A 26,531-nucleotide genomic window follows, 5' to 3' on the forward strand; every position below is an offset into this window, starting at 1 on the left:
AAAAAATAGTGGGTCGAAAGTAAGATCTTTATAAAAGGAACAGGTAAAAAGCTGATGTCCAATAAATTTTATACTCAGTATTCCATAGCCTGGCAATACAGTATACCATAACGGAACAGCATCGGAATCTGCACTACGTAAATCTTCAAAAAATGAGTCAAATTTTGTTTCACAATACTGTCAATAAGTAACACAGTATTGAGTCTTCAGGTAAGAATTCTACGGAGTTAGAGTAATGAGAAAAGAAGGTGAAGCACAAATGTGCTCCCAAATCAGTAGCATCCACAGATCCTGCACAAATTTGTTTGCACTTTTCTGGGAGATATTGTTTCAATGGAGCATCATAAAATATTCTTGCCTCAATCATAACAAGCCACAACAAGTAAAATATGTCCTTACATTTCTTCACTTACCTTAACGAGCCTTTAAAGTGGGCTGGGCACAGGATCAACCACACCTGTATTCACATATTATTCTACCAGTTTCTTCCTAAGCTTTGTTTACTGTTAATTTAAATATAAATGTCATACCTCCCTTGAGAAACTGAATGCTAAACCTCACAATAAATTCAACAATACGCCCGCCCACAAAACCAAATAGAAAAGGATGTTATTTAATGTCTATTGCATGTTGTTGTTATTACTGTTGTTGCTGCTCTTCTTCTTCTTATTCCTCTTCTTCTTCCTGAAATGTTTCTGCTTATGCAGGTTGTTCACAAAGCCTCTTCCAATCTTCTCCCACAGAAAATAATTACACACTCTTTAAAAACAATAAGTTCAAACAATTATGTACTCACGATTCAAGTCTGCAATATAAATGTCCCTGAAGATATCGTACTCATCAGTGAGTGAAGCATTAGCTGCACCAAAAACATCGTTTTCTGGCCATACTTCCCTGAAAGACAAATATATTCACACGTTACAGAAATTAAATTCCACTTGTGTGTTTGTATTTAGAGCAGGATTCTCATGTCTGTAATCTATCTTGAGCAAAAGTTCATACTGGCCAACTGATGAAGCAAAAACAAACAAGAAGCAATTCTAAGAAAATCTTATTACCTGATAATATAAGTATGAATAAAAAAAGACTATACCATAAGGCAATGACTGGCTATATTGAACAACACATTTTTGTGTGGTGTTTGTATCTGGTTGATTGAGGACATCTCATTCTGTGCTTCATCCTCTTCCAACTTGTAGCAGTTGAATGAATCCATGTTAGAGTCACAGGGTGTCAACATCAGCTTATTTTGGAAAGGATTATGCACAGTCTGAATTTCAGGATGCTGCACTACTGCTTGTAACTCTCCCCCCCCCCCCCTCCCCCTCATTTCTTGGACAACTTCCTCTTTCACGTGAATCTCCTCATTTCAGAGTAGTGTTTACATCCAAAGTATGTGATTACTTGTTGAATATATTCCAGTGTCTGTTTTACCCTACAGTTTTTACCCTCAAGTACCATGGAAGTTACCCTGTTGCCTTAACACAAATCCTACCACCCCACCCCTTCTTCTTGTCCACATTTTCACCATATTCCTGTACTCAATGATTCTGTGGATGACTACAGTATTTACTCGAATCTAAGCCGCACTTTTTTTCCGGTTTCTGTAATCCAAAAAACCGCCTGCGGCTTAGAATCGAGTGCAAAGCACGCGGGAGTTCTGAAAAATGTTGGTGGGTGCCGCCACAACTAACTTCTGCCGTCGAATATATGTAGCGGTACAAGGCCATGATTTGTAGGCACAAAGATAAATACTGGCACCAAAACCTCTGCGTCATTAAAAAAAGGTTGAAGACGAGCCTTTTTCCTCCGCCCCGAGTTTCGACCACTGCATTTTGGTACATTATCCAACGAAGTAAATACAAATTCCGTATTGTTCATCTTCGAATGTAGCTGCATTTCAATGTACTACAAAAATGCGACTGGCAAGACTGTTTGGGATGTTTGTCAATATGGCCACCTCTGCGTTCTGAATTTTTTCCTACCTGTGAGAAGAGATGGTTGCTAATAGGAACTTTTATGAATTGTGAATCACATGCAGTATTCTCTTCACCATAAGAATAATACGAATATAAACATTTTGCCATGTATTGTTTCGTGTTTGCTACTATCTCATTTAAATCCTGTCTGCCTAATAAACTACGAAACTAGAGTGAGACAACAGCAAACGCGGAAGAATATACATATCATGTAATGTTTATATTCGTATTATTCTTATGCCTAATAGTGATACAGTCAGAAATGAAGCACGGCAATTGACTAGATTTTTAAATCTAAGATGACTCTAATTTCTGTGCAGAATGTAATGAACTAAAAAGCCGCCTGCAAACATTTTCAAACGGAGAAAAATTTCGCTAAAATTTCGTTCAGAACATCATCTATCATACGCAGTCTATTATTTGGTTCTTGTTGATCATTATCAAAGAAAGCAGTAGTGTAAGTAACAACAAATGTTTCGCTAATGAGACGATTCCTCTCTATTTTTTATTTGTAAGCGGCGGTAGCGCGCACAAAAGCAGGCCATGCCGCGAGCGGCGACAGGCCGTAAACACGCACAATCAGAATGCGACAAACAATGCATGACACAGTACAGTAATGCATTTTCAGCTTAGAGTGACGTAAACACCTATAACAAAGAAAACGGCGCTTATCAGATCAAAGAAAAATAAGCAATCAATTCAAAGCAGACGAAGCACGTGAAAAAGGAAGGGTACCCGTATAAATACGGACGGAGCGCCTGACGCATAGCAATGGGTACCTGGTAAACCTTAACTGCTAAGCTTACGACTCGAACCAAACTACTGCAGCTGTATCGTCATTCATTCGACCTAAATTGTGTCTCATATTACAATTAGACGAACTTTGTTTCTATTTGGAGGTGGGACCTAAAACTTTTCTCTCCCCTTGAATTTCGAGTCTCAAATTTCAGGTGCGGCTTAGATTCGGGAAATTTTTTTTTCCTTGATTTCGAGTCTCATTTTTCAGGTGCGGCTTAGATTCGAGTGCGGCTTAGATTCGAGTAAATACGGTAATCCTTCTGTAACACCATGACTCAAACCCTTCCTTCCTGGTTGCCCCACAGTCCACAATTGCCTTCCACATATTTCTGTTATTTGCTTCTTTAATATACAGGTTGAACAGTAGCAGAAGAAGGCTGCATCCCCCATACCCTTTCTAACCCAAGTACTTAATTCTTAGCCTTCCATCCTTGATGTTCCCTCATGCTTCTTGTACATATTGCAAACCATCTCATCAGCAGTATCCCAACATCTTAAGTAATGTCTAAAGACGCAGATACATCAGTATAAAAGTAGGTGTAGGGTATTCAAATCAAATCAAATTTTATTGTCGTTAAACAACTAAGTGTTGTAATGGACAGTGTCAAAAAATACAAGAAAAGGTACCAAAACACAATACAATACATACATACAGGTTTTTTTTAAGGTACCAAATAATTTTTAAAAAATATACACAAAAGAAAAGTACTTACAGTTATACATCTCTTTGGATCAAATTTGTCACAGAATACAATACTGCCTATATTTTCACTACATGCTATAATCATCATTCATTCTGGAGGCGTCTCAAGTTTTCTTCGAATTCCAGAACATTGTAGGTTGTACTCAGAATCAGCCAATTTCTTAGTTTCTTCCCTAGTTGCTGTGCTGGCATTTCCCTCAGTGTTATAGGCAGTTTGTTGAGTAGCTTAATCCCCATGTAGTTATGGCAGTTTTGGGTTTTCTTTAGCCTTACCTGGGGCATGTCAATGTAATGTTTATTTCTTGTGTTGTGTGAATGTACCTCCCCCCTTACTGTGAAGTTACTCTGATTTTCTTTGCTGTCTATCAGACAGTGGTATATGAATATTGCAGAGAGAGTCATTATTTCCAGCTCCTTGAATACTGGTCTGCATGATTCATTGACGGGTAAGCCCTTTATACCCCTAACTGCCCTCTTCTATCACTTAAAAACTTCCTGAGTCCCTGAAGAGTTCCCCCAAAGTATTATGCCATAGACCAGGTGCGAGTGGAAAAAGGCATAATATGCCTCTAACATTTGGCTCTTACTGACACAAGTCCTAAGTTTGCGCAATAAAAAAATTACTCTGGACAGTTTCTTGCGTAGTTGTTGCGTATGTTCGCCCCAGTTCAAATTCGGGTCTAAATAAATTCATAGCAGATGTGTTTATCGTTCCTCCTGGTTTCAACTTACTCAAATGAAAATATATTGTCTCTGTTTTATTGCCATTTAAGACTAATTTATTGCTTTGCAGCCATGTGGTGGAGTTTTCTACCATGTCGGTATTTTTGTCCTGTAAAGTTTCCAGATTTCCGTCTGATGTTATTAAGGTGATGTTGTCAGCATACAGAATTGATTTGTCTGGCAAGTTATGTGGGAGGTCATTGATATACACTAGAAAGAGAAATGGGCCAATTACTGATCCTTGAATAGCTCCAGTTTCAATTTTGAGTATGTCTGATAGTTGGTTCTCAATTATGACCATTTGCTGTCTATTATCAAGGTACGATTCTATTAGCGATAACTGTGAGCCCTTTAATCTGTATAGTTTTAACTTAGAAAATAAGATCTCATGCGAAATAGTGTCGAAAGCCTTACTGAGGTCTAAGAGTGTAATACAAGTAATTAAATGTAGCTTGAAATTGGTAACAATCTCGTTGATGATACTGTCTACAGCTTTAATGGTTGATTTACCTGTTCTAAATCGAAACTGAGCATTGTTAAATAAATTGTTTGTTTCAAAGTACTTCAACAGTTGTGTTTTCATTGTCAGCAGAGAACCAGTAACGTCAGAAGCGGTCAGTCAGTAGAGCTCAGTAACTTCGGACAGATTAGTCACTGGATATCACCTGAGTAACAAATCCATCAGAGATATTACTACCCTTATAAATGTGCCCATGTCAACTGTTCATAATGTGACTGGTAACACAAAGGAACAACCACAGCTGACTGAGATGAGGCAGATCTCGTGTACTCATGGACATGGACTGTCAATCATTACAGAGGGTGGTTGTAAACAATTGTTCAATCAGTGGGAGTAACAGCTTGTGAGTTGCACAGTGCTACCAGAAGTTCAATGACTGTGCATAAAAAGTTAAAAAGAATGGGTCACATTGGCCGAGCAAATCCTCGTAAGCAACAGTTGAGGTGGTGTAAAGAATAAAACCAGTGGACAGTGGACTATTGCACACTACACGCACATTTTACTTTGTGGCAATCCAATGAAAGGGTTTGGTTTTAGCAAATGCCTTAAGAACGTTACCTGCCATCACGTATAGTGCCGACAGTGAAGTATGGACAAGGTGGTGGTGTGGTATAGAGCAGTTTTTCGTTGTTAGTGTAGTCTTTTTATTGGGATTAAAAAAATAGTAATTGCAAAAGGATATGAACACATTTCATATAGAATGAAATTTTCACTCTGCAGTGGAGTGTGCGCTGATATGAAACTTCCTGGCAGATTAAAACTGTGTGCTGGGCCGAGACTCGAACTCGGAACCTTTGCCTTTCGCGGGCAAGTGCTCTACCAACTGAGCTACCCAAGAACGACTCACGCCCCGTCCTCACAGCTTCACTTCTGCCAGTACCTCCTATCCTACCTTCCAAACTTTACAGAAGCTCTCCTGCGAACTTTGCAGAACCAGCACTCCTGAAAGAAAGGATATTGCAGAGACATAGCTCAGCCACAGCCTGGGGGATGTTTCCAGAACTAGATTTTCACTCTGCAGCGGAGTGTGCACTGATATGAAATTTCCTGGCGGATTAAAACTGTGTGCTGGACCGAGACTCGAACTCGGGACCTTTGCCTTTCGCGGGCAAGTGCTCTACCAACTGTCTCCGCAATATCCTTTCTTTCAGGAGTGCTGGTTCTGCAAAGTTCGCAGGAGAGCTTCTGTAAAGTTTGGAAGGTAGGAGACGAGGTATTGGCAGAAGTGAAGTTGTGAGGATGGGGCGTGAGTCGTGCTTCGGTAGCTCAGTTGGTAGAGCACTTGCCCGCAAAAGGCTAAGGTCCCGAGTTCGAGTCTCGGTCCGGCACAAAGTTTTAATCTGTCATGAAGTTTCATATCAGCGCACACTCCGCTCCAGAGTGAAAATCTCATTCTGGAAACATCCCCCAGGCTGTGGCTAAGCCATGTCTCTGCAATATCCTTTCTTTCAGAAGTGCTGGTTCTGCAAAATTTGCAGGAGAGCTTCTGTAAAGTTTGGAAGGTAGGAGACGAGGTACTGGCAGAATTGAAGCTGTGAGGACTGGGCGTGAGTCGTGCTTGGGTAGCTCAGTTGGTAGAGCACTTGCCCTCGGTAGGCAAAGGTCCCAAGTTCGAATCTCAGTCCGGCACACAGTATTAATCTGCGAGGAAGTTCCACATTTCATATAGCCATGTACAGTGTACAACAGAGGAACAATTCAGACATAAAGATTGTTTGCATCAGCATGACAATGCACCATGTTATAAAGAAGTATCTGTGATGCAATGGATTGTGGACAGTAACGTTCCTCAAACTGACTGACCTGCCCAGAGTCCCAACACAAGTACAGTGAAACACCTTAGGGATGTGTTGGAATGTTGACTTTGCTCCAGTGTCCAGCATCACCACACTCTGTTTTCGACTTTTATGGAAGAATAGACTGCCATTCCATCGCAGACAGTCCGACACCTCATAAAAAGTGTCCTGAGGCAGAAGAGTGAAGGTGAAGAGTGGACACATACTATACTGATGTCCACTAATATGTGTCCAGATATTTTCTTATCAGACAGAATATATTAGCAGTCTTTCCCTACAATTTACACCTATTTTCCTGAGGATTTAAATAATCTTGCACCATTTTACACTGTCAAATTCTTTAAGTCAACAAATCCTATGAAAAGATCTTGATTTTTCTTAAGTCTTGCCTCCATTATCATGCTCAATGTCAGAATTTCCCCTCTAGTGAATTTGCTTTTCACAAAGCCAAACTGACTGCCATCTAAAAGATCCTTGCTTTCCTTTTTCACTCTTCTGTATATTAATCTGGTATGGACAGCCACTTGAGCAGTCAAGATCACAGTGCGATAATTCTCACATTCACAAGTCCTTGCTATCTTTGCGATTGTGTGGATTACGTTCTTCCGGACTGAATCTGTGAACAATTCAATTATTCATTAGCACAGCTTACACCAACCATTCTATTGTGTGATATAGCAAGCACTTGTCACTGTTGTTAACATGGTTGTCAACATCAATGTTCTCATAGACTCCTCTGTCTCTTCATGTTCTGCTGGTGACATCCCCATGTAGACTAGAACTTTTTTTAGTGGTTGGTTGGTTGGTTGTTTCGGGGAAGGAGACCAGACAGTGAGGTCATCGGTCTCATCGGATTAGGGAAGGACGGGGAAGGAAGTCGGCCATGCCCTTTGAAAGGAACCATCCCGGCATTTGCCTGGAGCGATTTAGGGAAATCACGGAAAATCTAAATCAGGATGGCCGGACGTGGGATTGAACCGTCGTCCTCCCGAATGCGAGTCCAGTGTCTAACCACTGCGCCACCTCGCTCGGTTTTTTTTAGTGGTATTGGTTTACTGTTGATTTTGATGAGACGTGCGTAGCCATGTTTTCCTTCTTCTAATGAAAACAGATTTGTCGAAATATGGGCATAAGATTTTAGCAAAGTCTCTGCTTTTGGCCATTACTCCAATGCCATAGTGGCAAATATTAAGACTGACTCTTTGCGTTACACTACTGTTAAGTGCCAAAATTGTTTAGTTCCTCAACTCTGAACTGCATCCACACTGATGCCTTGAGCATGTGTTCACATTTCAAAATGGTTTCAAAGTTGAAAATGTTCAGCAATACAAATGGCAACCAAACCAGGCAATATGGAAACAAGTATTGTTGCGAACCAAAACTACCTCATACCTCCATACATCACATTCTCAGATCCTAATGAAATTTCACAGCTTTGAAAGTGTTTAACCATACATTTTGGACATTACTAATACTCCCAACCCAATGAAATCCACGTATATTACTCCCACGTCACCATTCTAATGCTGTTCTGTACATATTGTTTTCACAGCAACTCTGTCAATTTTAGTAAATTAAAAAATGCTGCAGTATGTATGTCGTAGGATGGATCAAACAAGAAAAATATATCTACATCTACATCTACATCCATACTCTGCAAGCCACCTGACAGTGTGTGGCGGAGGGGACAGTATCTAGTAACACGGGCTCTGCAAGGTGTACCTTGAAAGTCAAGGGAATACAAAGAAATCTGGAAGATTGAGATCCAGCAAGTATGGTGGATGTTTAAGTTGCACCACCCCCTTTTTTGCCAGGAACTGTTCGACAATATTGGCTGTGTGTGGGCAAGCGTTGTCATGAACAAAAATCCGGGAACCTTGTGTGTTCTGGGATCATTGTACGAAACAGGTCAAAATTTCAACATACCGTGCAGTGTTCAACGTCGTTCCCTCAGGTAGAAATTCCTTGCGGATAATGCCTTGACTATCGATAATGGTGACGAGCATTATCTCGATGCATGGTTTTTCAGTTCTGACCTTTTTCCGACAAGGTGATGTCGGAGAATGCCATTCCATGCTTTGCCGTTTCATTTCAGGGTCGTACCGGAGACATCAGGTTTCATCCTCAGTGACAACATGGTTCAAGAAATTGGGTGTCGCATCCACCATTTTGACAAAATCCTGTGAAGCCTCTAAATGTGCCTGCTTCTGATAGTCAATTAAATGATGTGTTACAAGACGACAACACATTTTCCTCTTCCCTAACTCCTGGGTAAAAATTTGTCGCACGGTTCACATTCATCTGCAGTTAATTCACTATCACGCGCACAGTTAATCGACAGATGTTCGTGATGAATTTACTCACTTTCTCAATGTTTTCATCACTGACAGCGGTCACCGGTCACCAACACACAAAACAAGCACTTTGTCCAATAGGTCTAACAAGGAACACACACGATGCTCAACTGAACAATGGGCGGGGCAGGTTGTCAAACCAGCCATTACGCAGGTGCAGTGTTGCGAGTCACCAGTGTTGCCCAATCAACCGTTGTGATTTCATGCACTGGAATTTATTGTCAAGAGGTTGTACATTGTTGAAGGTCCATAAATGACACAAAGAGTTTATGCTGAATTTCTCCTTCAATGCGTTCTTTAGAACTGAGAAACAGAATGACTGAATTAAGTCACACATACTGGGATTGTCTATTCCACCACCATCTTAGCTCGTCAGCAAATAAAGATAAAGCTTTAACAGTATACTGAATATTGGCTGCTTTCTAATAGAGGACCTGAATACATTACTTTGAAAGTGTAAGATTATCCCTATACAGAATCACATTTCCTAACTAAGTTATGCCCCCCCCCCTCCTCTCACTCTATCTCTGTCATGCGCGCATATGTACATAAGTACGTATGTGCGCGCGCGCGCACACACACACACACACACACACACACACACACACAAAAGCATAAATATTCCTTATGTGTCTATCAAAGTTTAACAAGGGTCAGATTCCACTTAACAGTTGATGGCTACCATTTCACAACCATACAGCTGATGTCTATTTGTTATACTGCCACAATAGAATTGTTAATCCACTGCCGTATTGTTTGTTTGTCTACTGTGTCAGGTCCAAACAGCCAACTGACATCTGCAAATTGCTCCACTCTTTTGGCTCCTTGCTTACTACATGGACCAGTCACTTACCAACATGTGTTTACCATTGGTAGAATTTGGAAATAATAAACCTCATTTTACCAAAAATCCAATATTTTATGTTCATTTGTCAACCCATCATTCATCATAGTAGCAATTTAAACTGCATTTTTTTGTAGAATCTAATTTATGATGTTGAGCATCTAAGCAACAACAAAAGCATTTATAAAATTGCCATCATGTTTTTATAGTTCACCTGAATGGGAATGAATATTATCTGAATATGTTTGGAAAGTCTTAAGAGCGTAAATTGGTAATGTAATTAAATGTTTAACAAATTTATAGCAGCATTATGCCTTTCATTTCGCAAAATTTAACATAAAATGTTAGGCATGACAGCATACAACATTTTCTTAATGTACTGTTCCCCCCGAAATTCTAAAGGATTGCACTCACTCAAATGAAAATCAGAAACAATGATTTAAAAGCCATGATCTTGTGAAGAGAAATTTCATAATAACAGTCCAAGGTCCTGTACATTATCTTTTGTCAGTCGGTACAGTATGATTTAGTGAATACAAGTGGGCTCACAAAAAAGAAAAAGAGAAGTCCTCTGATACATACCTTGCTGCCCTGAGCAGGGCTATGGCCATTTCGAATTCACTTTGCCTAAGAAGTCGCTGGATCTTCTTCACACAGTCAGACCTGTTAAAAGGAATGGAAATGTAATACAGAATAAATTTCACCAATTCATACCAAAATACTTATTTAAAAACTGTAAAAAAATTGGCATTAGCATTTTAAACCTGCCTCTAAAGTTAAAATTACATGAGCAGACTGTTAGTTTTTCTTTATGAAAGTTGTTTTTTACGTCCATGTTTGCTTCACAATAATTCTGTTTTGAAAGATCCTTCACCCATACACATTTCAGTGATGTTTCACCATCTTTCAGTGTATTTTCCTTTATTTTTCTGTGAAATCGCCATTGTTTTGGAATTGTGGTTACTACATTCCAAAAGCTTTGCCAATTACAAAGCTTAATAGCACATGACATTGTCTCTTTTCTACAAAACAGCTGACATTTGAATACTTTTTTCATAGGATTTCTCACAAGCACTGAACTTTATTGGGAACCAAAAACCCTGCTGTAGGGCTAATTTCAATATCTTCTGCAGTCTCCAAAGTTGGCTTTAAAATAGTTTACCTTCCAGCATAATCACACACAATTTTAATACAGAATTACCCACTTTGACCATCACCAGCCATCTTCAAGTCATATGATGGACACACCAACCACTCAGAAAATTACATTGTAGATCAATGGCTGGTATGAACTACTGCATCCCTCTCATGGCCTGAAGGTGGCCAGTGGCAATCAAAACAAGTAATTTCTGCTTGAAAGTGTGAGATATTGTTCCAGAAAATAATTTTCAAAACAAAAATTTCGAAAATCGCTAATGCCTCTAGTATGAATGAAATGTAAGTATTTCCAGCTTCCAAAATATTTAAACATAACAGTTTTTTGTCTCATTCTATTTGTTGACATCTACAGGTAGAGGTTTTCCAGGTGGGGACATATGTGGACAGCCATAGTAATACTTCACAAAGTAGCTCGAAGAACAGTGTTAATATTCAATTCTCATTTGTTTAGACTACATATGATCAATGCACATGATTACATTAACTAGCACAGCACATCAGCAGAGTATTTTCTACTGAAATTAGAATAAGATCAGGCTCCCCAGTCTTATTTCATCGAATGTAACTAATGATGCATGTAAGCAGAAAATAAAAAATCAGATACATGTACAAATCTACATCTACATCTACAATTAACAAGCCGCATTATGGTATGTAGCAGAGGGTACTCTGTGTTCCAGAGTCACTCTCCCCTTTCCCTATTCCAGTCGCATACGGTTTGCAGGGTGAATAATTGCCGGTAAGCTTCTGCGTAGGCTCAGATCTGTATAGTTTTATCTTGATGGACTATTCACAAGATATATGTAGGAGGAAGCAAAGTATTGGTTGACTCTTCTAGGAATATACATTTTCAGAACTTTCACCAGACCACACCGTGACACAGAACCAATCTCTTGGAGCATCTGCCAGTGGAGTTGACTGGGCATTTCAGACACTTTTGCACTTACTGAATGTACCTGTAACAAAAAGTGCTCCTTTTCTTTGGGTCTTACCTAATTCGTCTATCAATTCTATCTGGTACGGATCCCGTACCGACAGGCAGTATTCCAGTACTGGTCGAACGAGGGTTTTGTAGGCAATTTCCTCTGTTGATGGACTACATTTCTTGTGGATTCTTTTAGTAAACAGTCTGGCAACTGTCTTACTTGCAATTCTTTTTATGTGGTCAGTCCACTTCAAACTGCTCCATACGCATACTCATAGATATTTTACAGAAGTAACGCCTTCCACTGATTGTTAAGCAATTCTGTAACCATACACTAAACGTCTTTCTGCCTACATATTCGCGATATATCACATTTGTTTATGTCGAGGGTCAGTTTCCATTCCCGGCACCGAGCATCGATCCTCTGCAGGTCTTCCTGCAGTCAGATATGCCAACTTTCAAAAGCAAAAAATCAGGAGAACTTTAGCAGTGTACTATTGTGAACTACAACACATCTCTGGCGATTAAAGTTGCAATAATTCAATACCTCTTAACAACTCAGTTACATTTGCTTTATTATTTACATGTAAATACTAAATAATGGACATACCTGGGACTTCGGACTGTATAATTTATCATTCAACATGCTGAACAACATAAATGATGAACTCTGCAGGCTTTTTTGCATTCACACACATTCAAGTGAAGCACAATCGAGAGAACTACAGTTCGAAATTACAATCCGAGAAAACAAATTAACGTCTATTAGATTTCTGTTTTGACATTAACACACTTTTTGCATGAATAAATCACTGTTAAATGATGACACGTTTTCATTTCATAATGCAACCCATATTTGCATCACATCTTATATCCGTAAGACATCTTTCCCAAATTTAAATCAATTTTATGCAGGATGTACCTGTTAGGCTTAGCAAATAATCTGAATAGTTTATCAGTCTGAATTTGTCTGATTACGGTAGTTACTTATTCAGCACACCTGCAGCTGACTTAGCCTTCTTCAAAAACGCCGAACTAAATTTCTGCTCAAAGCACTTGCCTTTTTGAACTGATTTTAAAATTAAAAATTTCTCCAAAGACGTTTCTGGAAGAATGGACCTGAACTGAATTTTTCTCTTTCTAACTGTGTTAAAAATTCTCTCACATCCCACATTACTATGTGGAATTGACAAAATAGCCAGCATCACCTTTGCAAGTTTATCATATTGAAGAACCCCATCAGCCGATTTCATATGACCTACCAATGCCCACTGAATATCAATTCTCTCTGCTGCCAAGTTGGTTTCTTCCAGCTGAAAGTTACAGAACTGAGAGTTGAGAATATCAACTTCTGTATCTAAGTGTTCACTTTCGCTAGTCAGAATATTAGTTAACATAGTCAAGTAGCAGCCATACCTTGTCATCCACCAATATATCGAAGGCACAGGATTTTCAAATAGTAAGGAAAGTATTGAAACTACTCTGAAAATCGGGAGATCGGTCTTCACGGTCAGGAGATCGAGAGGAAGAAGGAAAAATCGGGAGTCTCCCGCTTAAATCAGGTGAGTTGGCATGTCTGTGCAGTTCACTACAATTTTACAGCGTCGCAAAATTTCTTCACATCTAAATTCTTTAAACGTACATCAACAACAAAAATTTTGTGTCTCATTACAGCACGAGACTGAAATGGGTTTAAGTTTGTTTTAATTGACATTCAGATTCACCAGTGCATTAACTCAGAGCAAAGGTACAAATCCACGTCTACATGCCTTAGCCAACAAAAATAGTTCAGTTGAGTTACAAACACAGCAACAGAGCTCTTACGTGCTACAATGGTTAAGATTCATACGGTAGACTCTGCTGCAGATATTGGCAGGTACATCTTACTTACCTACATTTCTCTCTATCTATGGATACACTACGACCATCATAAAATCTCTGCAAGTTGAGACACATGTTACTGAAATACAGGTACTTACTTCTGATCATCAATTTCTTTTTCTGATGCTACATCAAAAGGCACTGCCACTGGAAGTTCTGTAGTATGCTGTAGAGCTACAGACATCTGAGGCCCAAGTTCTTCGTCCCACACCTCTGCCGGTGGCCTGGGTTCGACAGGTGGAGCCGTGACTGTTGCTGGCTCTGGCAGACAAAGAAAACTACTTTTTAGGTCTACTTCAAATGACCATTTGTATAAAGAGGGCACACAGTTTAGTATGTTACATTACCACATGCATCAGGCAGCCCATTAGAAAGTTACGAGTATGACATCCTAAAGGAAACTGCAGACAAGGTCCACTGAAGAGGCAAAGAAACTGATACACCTGCCTAACATTGTGTAGGGCCCCAGCGAGCATGCAGAAGTGCCGAAACACGACGTGGTATGGACTCGAGTAATGTCTCAAATAGTGTTGGAGGGAATTGACACCACAAATCGTGCAGGGCTGTCCATAAAACTGTAAGAGTACGAAGGGTGGAGATCCCTTCTGACCAGGATGTTGCAAGGTATCCCAGATATGCTCAGTAATACAGTAATGTTCATGTCTGGGCGATTTGGTGGCCAGCACAAGTGTTTGAGCTCAAGAAGAGTGTTCTTGCAGCTGCTCTAGCAATTCTGAACATGTAGGGTGTCGCATTGTCCAGATGGAATTGCCCAAGTCCGTCAGAATGCACAATGGACACGAATGGCTGCGGGGATCAGACAGGATGCTTACATACCTGTCACATGTCAGAGTCGTACCTAGACGTATTCGGGGTCCCATATTACACCAATTGCACACACCCCACACCATTTCCGGGCGTCAACCAGCTTGAACAGTCCCCTGCTGACATGCAGGTCCATGGATTCATGAGGTTGTCTCCATACCTTGATACAATTTGAAACGAGACTCATGCAACCAGGAGCATGTTTCCAGTCATCAACAGTCCAATGTCAGTGCTGATGGGCGTAGGAAGGCTTAAAGCTTTGTGTCGTGCAGTCATCAAGGGTACACGAGTGGGCCTTCGGCTACAAAAGCCCATATCGATGATATTTCGTAGAACTGTTTGAAATCTGCAGCAATTTGTGGAAGGGTTGCACTTCTGTCATGGTGAACGATTCTCTTCACTCATCATTGGTCCTGTTCTTGCACGAACTTTTCCTGGCTGCAATGATGTTGAAAATTTGGCATTTTACCGGATTCTTGATATTCACGGTACACTCGCGTAATCATTGTACAGGAAAATCCCCACTTCATCGCTACCTCAAACATGCTGTGTCCAATCACTCATGCACTGACTATAACACCACATTCAAATTCCCTTAAATCTTGATAACCTGCCATTGTAGCAGCAGTAACCGATTTAACAACTTGTTTTCTTAAACAGGTGTTGCTGACCATTGCACCGTATTCTGTCTGTTTACATATCTCTGTATTTGCCTATACCAGTTTCTTTGGCGTTTCAGTTTATATGCTTCTAATACTAGACAGCACAGTTGTGAATTTTATATGAGAAACACCTAATGAATTTCCAATCTGCAGTACAGTGCTGATCTTAAACTTCCTGGCAGATGAAAACTGTTTGCCAGTGGCATATGTAAATGATAAGGAGTTACAATTCTCTGTGAGATGCAGTAGAGTCACACAAGTGTATCAGTGATCTTCACGTTTAGCGCTGTTGCCATGCCTGGTGAACTGTATACAGGGCATAAACAGGGGCAGATGTTGAGAGATTTCTGTGAAGGGCACAAGATGCCTCGTACTTATGTGAGACAGAGTTATCAGCATTTGATAGAGTGATGCCCAACTCCCTTACATCTGCATTCCATGTGTGAGGTTTAACTAATACTGTACTTGAAAAGATTATTGCTCTTGTATGAAAGTATGTTGCTACTTACAACACAAGGAGATTTTCTGATGCACTTCAGGTAATTTTTTGCTGCAGCCACATTGCCTTTTACACCTAATGTGAAACCCATAGTTTCTATGAACACTTGTCCAGGGGTAAATTGGTAGTACCATGTCTTTGTGTAGACTTTTTCATCTGTATTGTTAGCGTGTTGCCTAGGAATTCACTTTCTCATTGCCACTACAAAGGTTATGAGCTGTTGCTTCTAGGTTAAGTTTTAGGGATGTCAAAATGCCAGTCTCATTTATAGTGTGGTGCAGTAGTAATGAACCTGATTTCTGGAAGAAAAGTTCTCAGTTAATGTTTGAATTTTACACTGGTTGCTGATATTCACTGCAACCATATATCTTGGAAGTGTAATGCATTGTGCTGATGACTTGCCAGTTTTTGTCATTAGCATACTGACATTTTGTTGTCGTTCATCATCATTATAGCCCCATCTAACTACCCTACACCAAGAGCCTAACACCACCTCAGAATAACTATCACTCGGCTTAGGCACAGTTTTTGAGTTTCAAGATTTCTTAGCATGATGCGTGCATTCCTGAATCAGCCCTCTCTTCATCTGAGCATGCTTAGTTAATTTTTGAGCACCTTTCCTTTCTCCTGCCTTCTATTATAATAAAGCTTTAGTTTGCATTTATTTTTTGTGTTTAGCTAACATTTGCATTTTTCTTTTTTTTATGTTTAGCTAACACCTTTCAGCTATCAGCGCTCTACAATGTGGCTCTCACGTCGTTAGCTGACACTTCTGGAACACCTCCTGTTTCTCTCCATCTTGATCCAAGGTTTGATGTGACTTTGCAGTCCCTTCAAGCATCTGTATGTGCTACGGCTTTCTCCACACGCTGTCCTCCCCCTTTTTTAAATCTCCTCATGAATTTTTTAATTAAAAAAATGTGTTAAAGGTACAGAACTCTTAAAAGAAGTTAGTTTGTCTCACTGCTCCTGTTTCAGTGGGGAGTCAATCCAAATTCTAATTTCTTCAAAGAAATTTACCTAAAGGACCAATGATCTGTTACAGAAGTGGTCAGTCACATAGGTTTCCTACTGTTGGAAACCATGTGAGAACAAGCATTAAGATCCATAAAGAAATCAAAAGCACTGGCAATTTTCACTAGAAAATTACAAGTGACATCACTGGTTTTTAAATCAGCTGTTAACCATTCAGCAAACACTTAGCATTAATGAATAGTTCACATTAACATAAACTGCAATGGAAAATTCAGGATGAAATAATGACAATATTACGAAATGGATTGATTGCTACTCAAGTGAGTAGCAATTTATCTTTCTCACAATACTAACATAAATCACAACAGAATAACAACAGAGCACTTACTCTTCTTGCGCTTTGGCTTCGATCTCACTGGTTTCTGTACCACAATTGTTCCCTTTGCAGAAAACTGCTCAAGCATCCTGAGGAAGATGTGTGCTGTCACTACCAGGTCTCTCAAGTAGGCCCTGTAAACAGATTCTATAAATTGCTGGCCCTTTTCACTCACTACAAAGAAAGACATACTGTTATAAAGTATGGCTGAATATAGAGAGCTGCAAAAGTACAGACTAAAAAAGAAGTTTTGAAGGGGGGGGGGGGGAAAGCAACCCCCCCCCCCCCACACACACACACACAAATATCAGAAAGGATCTAAGGCACAGATTTTGTCTTTCGCCCCTACTGTTTTATCAGTGAAGTGATGATGGAAATATGGAAATGTAAGAAAGGTTCAGAGTGGGATAAAAATTCAGGCTCAAAGGAATTAGTAACATGGATTGAGAGAAAAATGAAGGGAGACAAAAGTAATAAGCAGTAGCAGAATTGAGACTACTGATAAACTGAACATCAAAACTCCACCCAACAGTTTGCACCCCCTCAGTCCTATCATCTCCTCCCCATTCTCATCTCCCATCCTGTTTATTTGCTGCCCTGTGCCAATACATCTTCCCATCTTTCCCCACTCCTCTCCTTTTTTGCTCCTTTCTTCCCAGCTCCCTGCCACACAACCTCCTGACGCTCTAGGCCCTGCACACTCAACCTGAAAGTGTTTGTTTCTCTCCCCACCTGTACACTACCATCCCTTCCCCTGCCCCTCCTCTGACCCCTCCAGACTGCTGCTTGCATCCCACATGATAGATCTGTTAATTCTGCCTGTCTGCAACCTAACATGTCTTCTTTACAGTAAGTAGCCACCTGTATTTTCCTACATTCTTGATAGTCCTACCTAGAGTTTCCATTGTTTGAGTGGTGTTTAGAGTGGGTTTGGGTGGGGCAAGATCATTCACTGTCACTCTAAGCTCACGTTCCAAATTTTTGCCTAAAAAATTGTGCACTTAATTCATATTGTGCTGTTCATAGACTCCCAGTATGCTACAGTTATTTACAAAGGATATAAAACATGCAAGGATTTAAGCATAATACAGTTACAAAAAAAACTTGCTAATAACATACTTTATCTCATAAATGCCATCAGCAATCAACAAAATTCATAGCAACTAAATAACAGGATATATTTTGTGCTGTTATCTCCTCTAACAAATCTAGAAACTCTCATTAGGCCGTACCATATTCTAGTGTGGTCTAGTGAGACATTTACAACCTTAACATGCTTTTCCTACAGCAGATGCAACTGCCAATGCCATAAAGTCAAGGAACTATTATCAACACTATCAAAACATTAATATTAAATGACATTTTATGATACACTGAAGTATAATACAGATATACTGAGACAGGGACTCGATAATGAAGGTTCAGATGCTCTGTTGATTCCATTTCAGTGTAAGCAACGAAACGTGCAGGCCGTTAATAGAGCCGAGTGGAGGTCTGAATCAAGAGGCTCAGACGGTTCCGCAACCGTGTAAGCTGCAGAATCCTCAACTTGCACCATAGGGTGGTTGGGTTCTGCTGAGTAGGTCAGGAGTCCACTACACGCCGAAGGCTACCTACACAGGTAGCAGGGGAAATTTGGCGTGGACTGAGTGCTTTTTTAGGTTGAGGGTCTTGGCAAAACACAAAAAAGGCTTCAGTCACAAAGGATGTAGGCCAAACACAGGAAGAACGTAGATACAGGAACCATTGGTATAACAGTTGTAAACTGTCGTAGCTGTGTCGGTAAAGTACCAGAGTTCCAAGCACCGATGCTCAAATTGTTATATGCACTGAAAGCTGGCTAAAGCTGGAGATAAGTTAGCAGAAATTTTCACGAAGAACCTAATGATGTTCTGGAAGGATAGGCTAAACACAGTTGGCAGTGGCCTGTTTGTTGCTGTTAGAAGTAGTTATGTTGTCACAAAATTGAAGTAGATAGTTCCCGTTAGTTAGTATGGGTGGAGGTAATTCTTGGCAACTGGAATAAAATAATAATTGGATCCTTTTACTAATCTCCAAGATCAGGTGATACAATTGCTGAAAGGTTCAAAGGAAACTTGAGTTTGATTTCAAACATGTACCCAACTCATACAATTATAGTTGGTTGTGACTTTAATGTACCCTTAAGATGTTGGCCAAAATACATGTTTAATTCCGGAGGTACGCATAAAACGTCATCCAAAATTGTCCTAAACACATTTTCTGGAAATTATTTAAAGCAGTTAGTTCATGAGCCCACATGAATAATAAACAGTTGTGAAAATGCACTTGACCTCTTAGCAACAAATAATACTGAGTTGATAACAAGCATCAAAACGGATACAGGGATTAGTGAATACAGGATTGTTGTAGCGAGACTGAATATTGTAACCCCCAAATCCTCCAAAAATAAACAAAAATAGACCTATTCAAAAATGCAGATAAAAATTATCTTGACACCTTCCTGAGAGACAATCTCCAGTCCTTCCAAATAAACTATGTAAGTGAGGACCAGATGTGATTTGAATTCAGAGAAATAGTACTGGTAGTAATTGTGAGATTTATACCAAATAAATGAACAAACAATGGAGCTGATCCTCCTTGGAACAGAAAACGGGTCAGAACACTGTTGCAGAAACAACGAAAAAAACATGCCAAATTTAAACAGGCAAAAAATCTCAAACATTGGCAATCTTTTGAGGAAGCTCGAAATTTAGCTTCAAAGCGAGATGCTTGTAATAGTTTCCACAGCAAAACTTTGTATCAAAACCTGGCAGAAAATCTAAAGAGATTCTGGTCATATGTGAAGTACGCTAGCAGCAAGACAGAATCAATGCCTTCTCTGCATGATAGCAATGGAGATACTATCGAAGACAGTCCTGCTAAAGCAGAGTTACTAATCACAGCCTTAGGAAATTCCTTCACCAAAGAAGATGAAGTAAATATTCTAGAATTCGAATCAAAAACAGCTGCCAACATGAGTACTGTTTTCGTCGTCGCCGGCGAATGCTGGTTTACAAATCACTTGTTAATGTGGACGGCACTCTTGGTGCTCCGACATCTTCTGCGAAGGGTAAAAAGAACGAAATAAGAGGAGTAGGGAAAACTACTCAATTTGTTCTTATTCATGGACCAACTTTATTTTGTGGTGCTAGGTTAAATTTTTCTTTAATGAAAGTTTCTTCTTCTTCCAGTTTGGGTAACGGATGGCTAACTGTAGCTTTCGTAGTAGTGAAGCAACTTAAATTACTTAATAAAAGCAAGTCTTCTGGTCCAGACTGCATACCAATTAGGTTTCTTTCAGAGTATGCCAATGCAATAGCTCCATACGTAATAATCATATACAACCGTTCGCTCGACGAAAGATCCGTACTCAACAACTGGAAAGTTGCACATATCACACCAATATTCAAGAAAGGTAGTAGCAGTAACCCACTAAATTACAGGCCCATATCATTATCATCAATATGCAGCAGGATTTTGGAACATATATTGCGTTCAAACATTATGAATTACCTCAGAGAAAACTGTCTGTTGACATACAATCAACACGGATTTAGAAAAATGTCGTTCTTGTGAAACACAACTATCTCTTTACTCACCTGTAGTGTTGGATGCTATTGACAATGGATTTCAAACTGATTCTGTATTTCTGGAATTCCAGAAGGTTTTTGACACTGTACCACGCAAGCAGCTTGTAGTGATATAGAGTGCTTATGGAATATTGTCTCAGCTATGTGACTGGATTCAAGATTTCCTGTCAGGGAGGTCACAGTTCGTAGTAATTGACGGAAAGTCATCGAGTGAAACAGAAGTGATTTCTGGCGTTCCCCAAGGCAGTGTTATAGGCCCTTTGCTGTTCCTTATCTATATAAACAATTTTGGAGACAATCTGAGCAGCCGTCTTACGTTTTTTGCAGATAATGCTGTTGTTTATCGACTTGTAAAGTCATCACAAGATCAAAACAAATTGCAAAATGATTTAGAAAAAATATCTGTATGGTGGGAAAATTGGCAACTGACCCTAAATAACAAAAAAGTGTGAGCTCATCCACATGAGTGCTAAAAGGAATCCATTAAACTTCGGTTACATGATAAATCAGTCAAACCTAAAGGCTGTAAATTCAACTAAACACCTAGACATTACAATTACGAACTTAAATTGGAAGGAACACACAGAAAATGTTGAGGGGGAAGGCTAACCAAAGACAGCGTTTTATTAGTAGGACCCTTACAAGGTATAACAGATCTGCTAATGAGACTGCCTACAGTACACTTGTCGGTCCTCTTTTAGAATACTGCTGCGTAGTGTGGGATCCTTACCACATAGGATTGACGGAGTACATCAAACAAATTCAAAGGGCAGCACGTTTTGTATTATCGCGAAATGGGGGAAGAGTGTCACTGAAATGATACAGGATTTGGGATGGACATCACTAGAACAAAGGCTTTTTTTTTTGTTACACCTACTTTGTCCTCTGAATGAGAAAATGTTTTGTTGATGCTGACCTACATAGGGAGAAACTATCACTATGATAAAATAAGGGAAATCAGAGCTCGCATGGGAAGCTATAGGTGTTCATTCTTTCCGCGTGCTATAAGAGATTACAATAATAGAAAACTGCGAAGGTGGTTCGATGAACCCTCTGCCAGGCACTTAAATGTGATTTGCAGAGTATACATGCAGATGTAGATGTAAAACCTTAGCCTGAATGAACTGAGCCTTCAAAATGCCCAAAGATGTACTGTGTACAAACCATGCCCCATAATCTCTGCTAAATGGAGCTAATTGGGATTTCAAGCTGCAGCCTTCAGAGTAGCTACTACCGGTTCAAAAAACATCATTCGATATCAACAGTTATAAAAATGTTGACTACCATTATTTAAATCCATGTGGGATGTATATAAATGCATCCTGATAATTTCAATTCTGTAATCCATTCATTACTGAGAAATGTATTTTAATATATCTTTTGCAGTGGCTCCATCTCAGAGCCTTTAACTATAAGCTTCGTCTGACTAGTTTTCTATGTGTTTATTTCTTTTTGCACCACATAACAATCTGTTTTTCACTGTCAGCATGATCTGATTACAAACCTATTGCTGGTAATTCAAGCTTGTTGCCTAGGTCAGAATCAACCAGTTTAAAAAAATAAACACTAACATGAACACATCATTGGCTGCTATAAACCATTGCTACTTCACCATATTAATTTCCATGATCACACACCAAAGATGTTACTGATATGTACATCAAGCTAAGTGCGTGGCCATTCCTTCATACACATTTACAAATTTTGTATGATATAGCCAAGTTACAAGAAGCCATATTTGTATGTGGGTTTCCATTGCTTAATCCATGCGTGTATCTTGATCAGCCTTTTTAAATGCTAATAAAGCCGACTAAATAATACACAGCTTTAAAAGCAGACATACCTTGACATTTTTGTTTCTGAGAAATTAATCAGCAATGTGAAAATGAGCTCTCTGTATTCAATGACATAGAAGATATTGCTCTTTATGACTCTTGAGGAGTTCCTCACCACTGCATCGTCAGACTTGTCCATGGCTATTAAGGTCATCAGAAGTTCCTGAAACATGTACAAATATGATTTAAAATTACTGAACATTATACTACTAATGCTGGCAATAATACAGAAACTATACGCATGACAACTGTTGAAATCTGTAATGTCACATTCAAAGCAAGTGAAGGTGAGTTCCCCACAACAACAGTAGAACTGGATATACCATTTTGAAGCTGCCAGTCCATTACCTGATTCCAGCAGCTGCAGATGACGAAAAATAAAGCAGACAGTAATGCAACAAACCACAGTATAAATAAACCTGAATTCACTGTCTGTAGGCAGCTGCATAATGTATTGTAGAGAGGATCTTGTACTAGTATTACTGACCTCTTTTTCCAACCTATTTCTCAGGTGATGTTCGAGTAAAACAATTCATAATGGTTACGACATATTTCTACAGAATTGTTCTTTCACTTTCTCTTTGAAGAATCTCCTAATTTGTTATCTTGTTGGTCCACTCCATGTTTTTCATGTGTTCGTACTGACCAATGCACATTTCACTTGACCTGTTCTACTTTGTGCCTCTACTTTACCCTGTCTATCTCTGGTAACATTCCTTTAGAGGTAAGTAAATCAACTGATCTCCCCTAGGACAATAGTACAATCATATGAGGCATCAAACAAAATTTGTGACCACACTGACGATTTCTTGGTAGGGAGAATGTAGCACATTATTATGAATGGGGATTAATCAGCAGAAGTATAAGCAACTTTAGTTGTGCAAGAAGGAAGTGTTTTAGCACCCTTGCTGTTATGTTGTATGAGGTGGGATAAGAAAATAATGGGAATTTTTGTTTTTCTTGCAGAGTCTTTATTTATTCATTAACATCAACTTTGTTTCATGCCAAGTGTTCCCCCTCTGCTGTTTACAGAGCAGATCAGTTCCAAAGACATGTATGTCACATCTTGTAACATTGCTTAAGAATGCAGAACTCATACCAAATGAGCCAAACAGCAGAAACTGAAAGTATATTTAAAAAAGGCAGCAGAAATGATAACTGGTTTATTTGGCTTCCAGGACCTCAAATCAGCACACATCCCACAACAGAACAAAAAATCCATTCTGTAAACAATCCCAAAGGCTGTGGGTAAGCCATGTGTCCAAAATATCCTTATTTTTTGGAGTGCTAGTCAGGACAAGGGATTCAGGAGAACTTCCGTCAACTTTGAAAAGTGCATGAAGAGAGAGTGGTGGACATAAAGCTCTAGGGAAATCATGAAAAACCTAAATCTGGATGGCAAGACAGGGATATGAACCATCTTCCTCCCGACTGCGAGTCCACCCGAGTCCAGTGTGCTAACAACTGTACCACCTTGTCCGGTTCGTCATTTAAAAGTTGGTTCTAGGCTTTCACAGGATAGTTTGGGTTTTACTTCAAGTGTCCACCACTTCATATCTTTCAGGATCCCTGGAACACACTCCCATGGGTCAAACAAATCTGTGACCATTTATGATGTCCTTGTATGTATACATTCAATATCACCTGTTAGTCCAATTTGGTATCGACCCCACACACTAGGATTGGGTCACATGACCATTTTGCATGCAATCTCCTTTGTAGACTGACTGAATTTCCCTGGCATTCTACCAATGAACTGCAGTCAACATCCTGCTTTACCTATAACTGAGCTTATGTGATAATTCCATTTAATATACCATGTATTTGTCCCTACAGATCTTAACATCCATGTATTTGTATGAGTTGGTCAATTTCAACTCTGACTCATTCATATTGTAGTCATAGGATACTACTTTTTTTTTTCCTCCTCTTGTGAAGTGCAAAATTTTACATTTCTGAACATTTAAAGCAAGTTGCCAATCTTTGCACCACCTTGAATATGTGGTAGGCTTCCCAGTGGTTTTTAGAGTTAGGATACAGAGTTCATTTCCAATAATAAAACATGTCTTATTTTGATCTTCTTTGCGGCAGGCAATTACTTTAGTTTCAGACACTTCATTTTGCTTCGTATCTATTCTCCTTGTTCTCTCTCTGGGTGTTGCTCTCAGCTAGAACAGCAGTACAAATTAGCATGTATCAACACATCTCTCCTTTTATCACAAGGTCCTGGTTTGCACATTTATTAACCAAGAGAAAAACGGAGAATGTTGGGAATGGATCTCCAATTCTATGCTTTAAAAAACAAACAAGGAGCTCCATGAAATTAACTACCTACTCTGCAAATCACTCTACTTTTACCACACATAACATTTAATCTGTTATACAATTCATACTCTTTGTTTTCTCCAGTCATATTTCTTTCGTTTGTTCTCCCCCCTTACCCCCCCCCCCCCCCCGCCGCCTCTCCCTCTTTCTCTCTCTCAGTTCTTATCTGGCAGTGAAAACACTGGAAAAAGGGGGGGGGGGGGGGGGAAGAGAGAGAGTAACATTGCCATTCTCCCACTTTCCAGATTAACAATTTTTGATACAATACTGAAAGCAGTCGAGTGGGTAGTTAAACATCCAAATATGTTTTAGAAGAAACTCTGCTTAAAGTTTGTAATATTATGTTTGCACTTGTGAATTTTAGTTTATAACACACATAAAATATGGGTTGTAAACAGTGGCAAACTCGTGCAAAACATTGGCAATGTGCAACAATTTGGTGGCCTATAGCCTTTTGGCTTACAAGGGTAGTAACTGTAACTAAATTGAATATACAAAAGTGGTTTGAAAGGTTCTCGAAATGCAATAGAAAAAAATTATTTACATCACTGAAACTTTTTTTATTTTTCCATGTAGTCTCCTTGTAGATTAATGCACTTGGTATAACAATGTTCCAGTGCCTTGATCCCATCTCGAAAATGAGTTTCCTCCAGGTCTGCAAAATAGTTGTCAACTCCAGCTATCAATTCTTTGTTTGAAGTTAAACTTCGTCCACCAAGAAAAATTTTAAGGTTTTGGGATGAGATGGAAGTCTGATGGAGCCATATCAGGTGAATAACGCAGGTTTGGCAACAATTCATACCTTAGTTCCTGAATTTTGACAAGGCAACGGCACATGTTTTTGATCCAGTGTCAAGAGTCGCAGCACCTATGTTGCAGATAATTTTTTTCATTTCTAATTCTTCAATTACCCTTTCAGATGACATCTGGCAAGCATGAGCAATTTCATGCACTTTCAACCGGTGATCCTCCATGAACATTTTGTGCACTTTTGCAATGATTTCTGGAGTAGTGACACATCTTGTCTGGCAACTGTGCGGATCATCATCTAAGCTCTCCTGCCCAAATTGAAATTCATTTGTCCACTTGGCAAATATTGAATATGAAGGAGCAGAGTCCCCCAGTGTATTCTGGAAATCAGCATGAATGTCCTTTGTTTTCATACCTTTCTTTAATAAGTACTTAATCACAGCTCGAACCTCAATTTTTTGCATCTTCACAAATCACTACGCAGGAACAACAACAGAGCCACATCAATGTCACAGCTCTCTTCCAAGAGCACTGACACGGCACATGTTTACTGGCAACAGTCCGATGAATATCATGTGAACAACTCCTTGCACTAGCACTGACCTGTCGTGGTGATTCTGAGAACTTTTAAAACCACCCTCATATTAATTTATGTATATAAACTGAACTATTTAAACATATTTAAATTTTATAATTACTAGTTTAACATTGACAGGAGTAAAATAAATAAATAAGTGATGGTAGCAGCAGGAATTGAACCGGAGCTGACGAATCATCAGTCAGTGTGCTTGACCACTAGGCCTTGGTCCCTTTAATACCTCATACTCTATGCTTACACAATGCGTTGCATGCATCATCAAAGAAAAATACTGACCTGGGGTTGTGAGAAACACAGCACTCATAATTCCAGAGGTGATGACAACACATTTGAGCATGCACAGTTGAATACAGACAGTGTGTCCCTTGTATGAGTTGATCACTGCACAGACGAC

The 26,531-nt window shown here is 39.4% G+C and overlaps 1 protein-coding gene across 1 annotated transcript in view; it reads right to left on the reverse strand.

The window, feature by feature from the left end:
- LOC126215067 (protein timeless homolog) overlaps positions 1 to 26,531 on the reverse strand; it is a 506,610-nt gene that overhangs the window by 441,061 nt on the left and 39,018 nt on the right. The window contains exons 11-15 of the mRNA XM_049941715.1: positions 22,473 to 22,627; positions 17,031 to 17,152; positions 13,780 to 13,942; positions 10,300 to 10,380; positions 797 to 894 (exon numbers count right to left, since the gene is read on the reverse strand). Coding sequence (XP_049797672.1) covers positions 797 to 894; positions 10,300 to 10,380; positions 13,780 to 13,942; positions 17,031 to 17,152; positions 22,473 to 22,627 — 619 coding nt within the window. The remainder of the gene's footprint in view (positions 1 to 796; positions 895 to 10,299; positions 10,381 to 13,779; positions 13,943 to 17,030; positions 17,153 to 22,472; positions 22,628 to 26,531) is intronic.

Source organism: Schistocerca nitens, chromosome 12 (genome assembly GCF_023898315.1).
Source record: "Schistocerca nitens isolate TAMUIC-IGC-003100 chromosome 12, iqSchNite1.1, whole genome shotgun sequence".
NCBI classification, from domain to species: Eukaryota; Metazoa; Arthropoda; class Insecta; order Orthoptera; family Acrididae; genus Schistocerca; species Schistocerca nitens.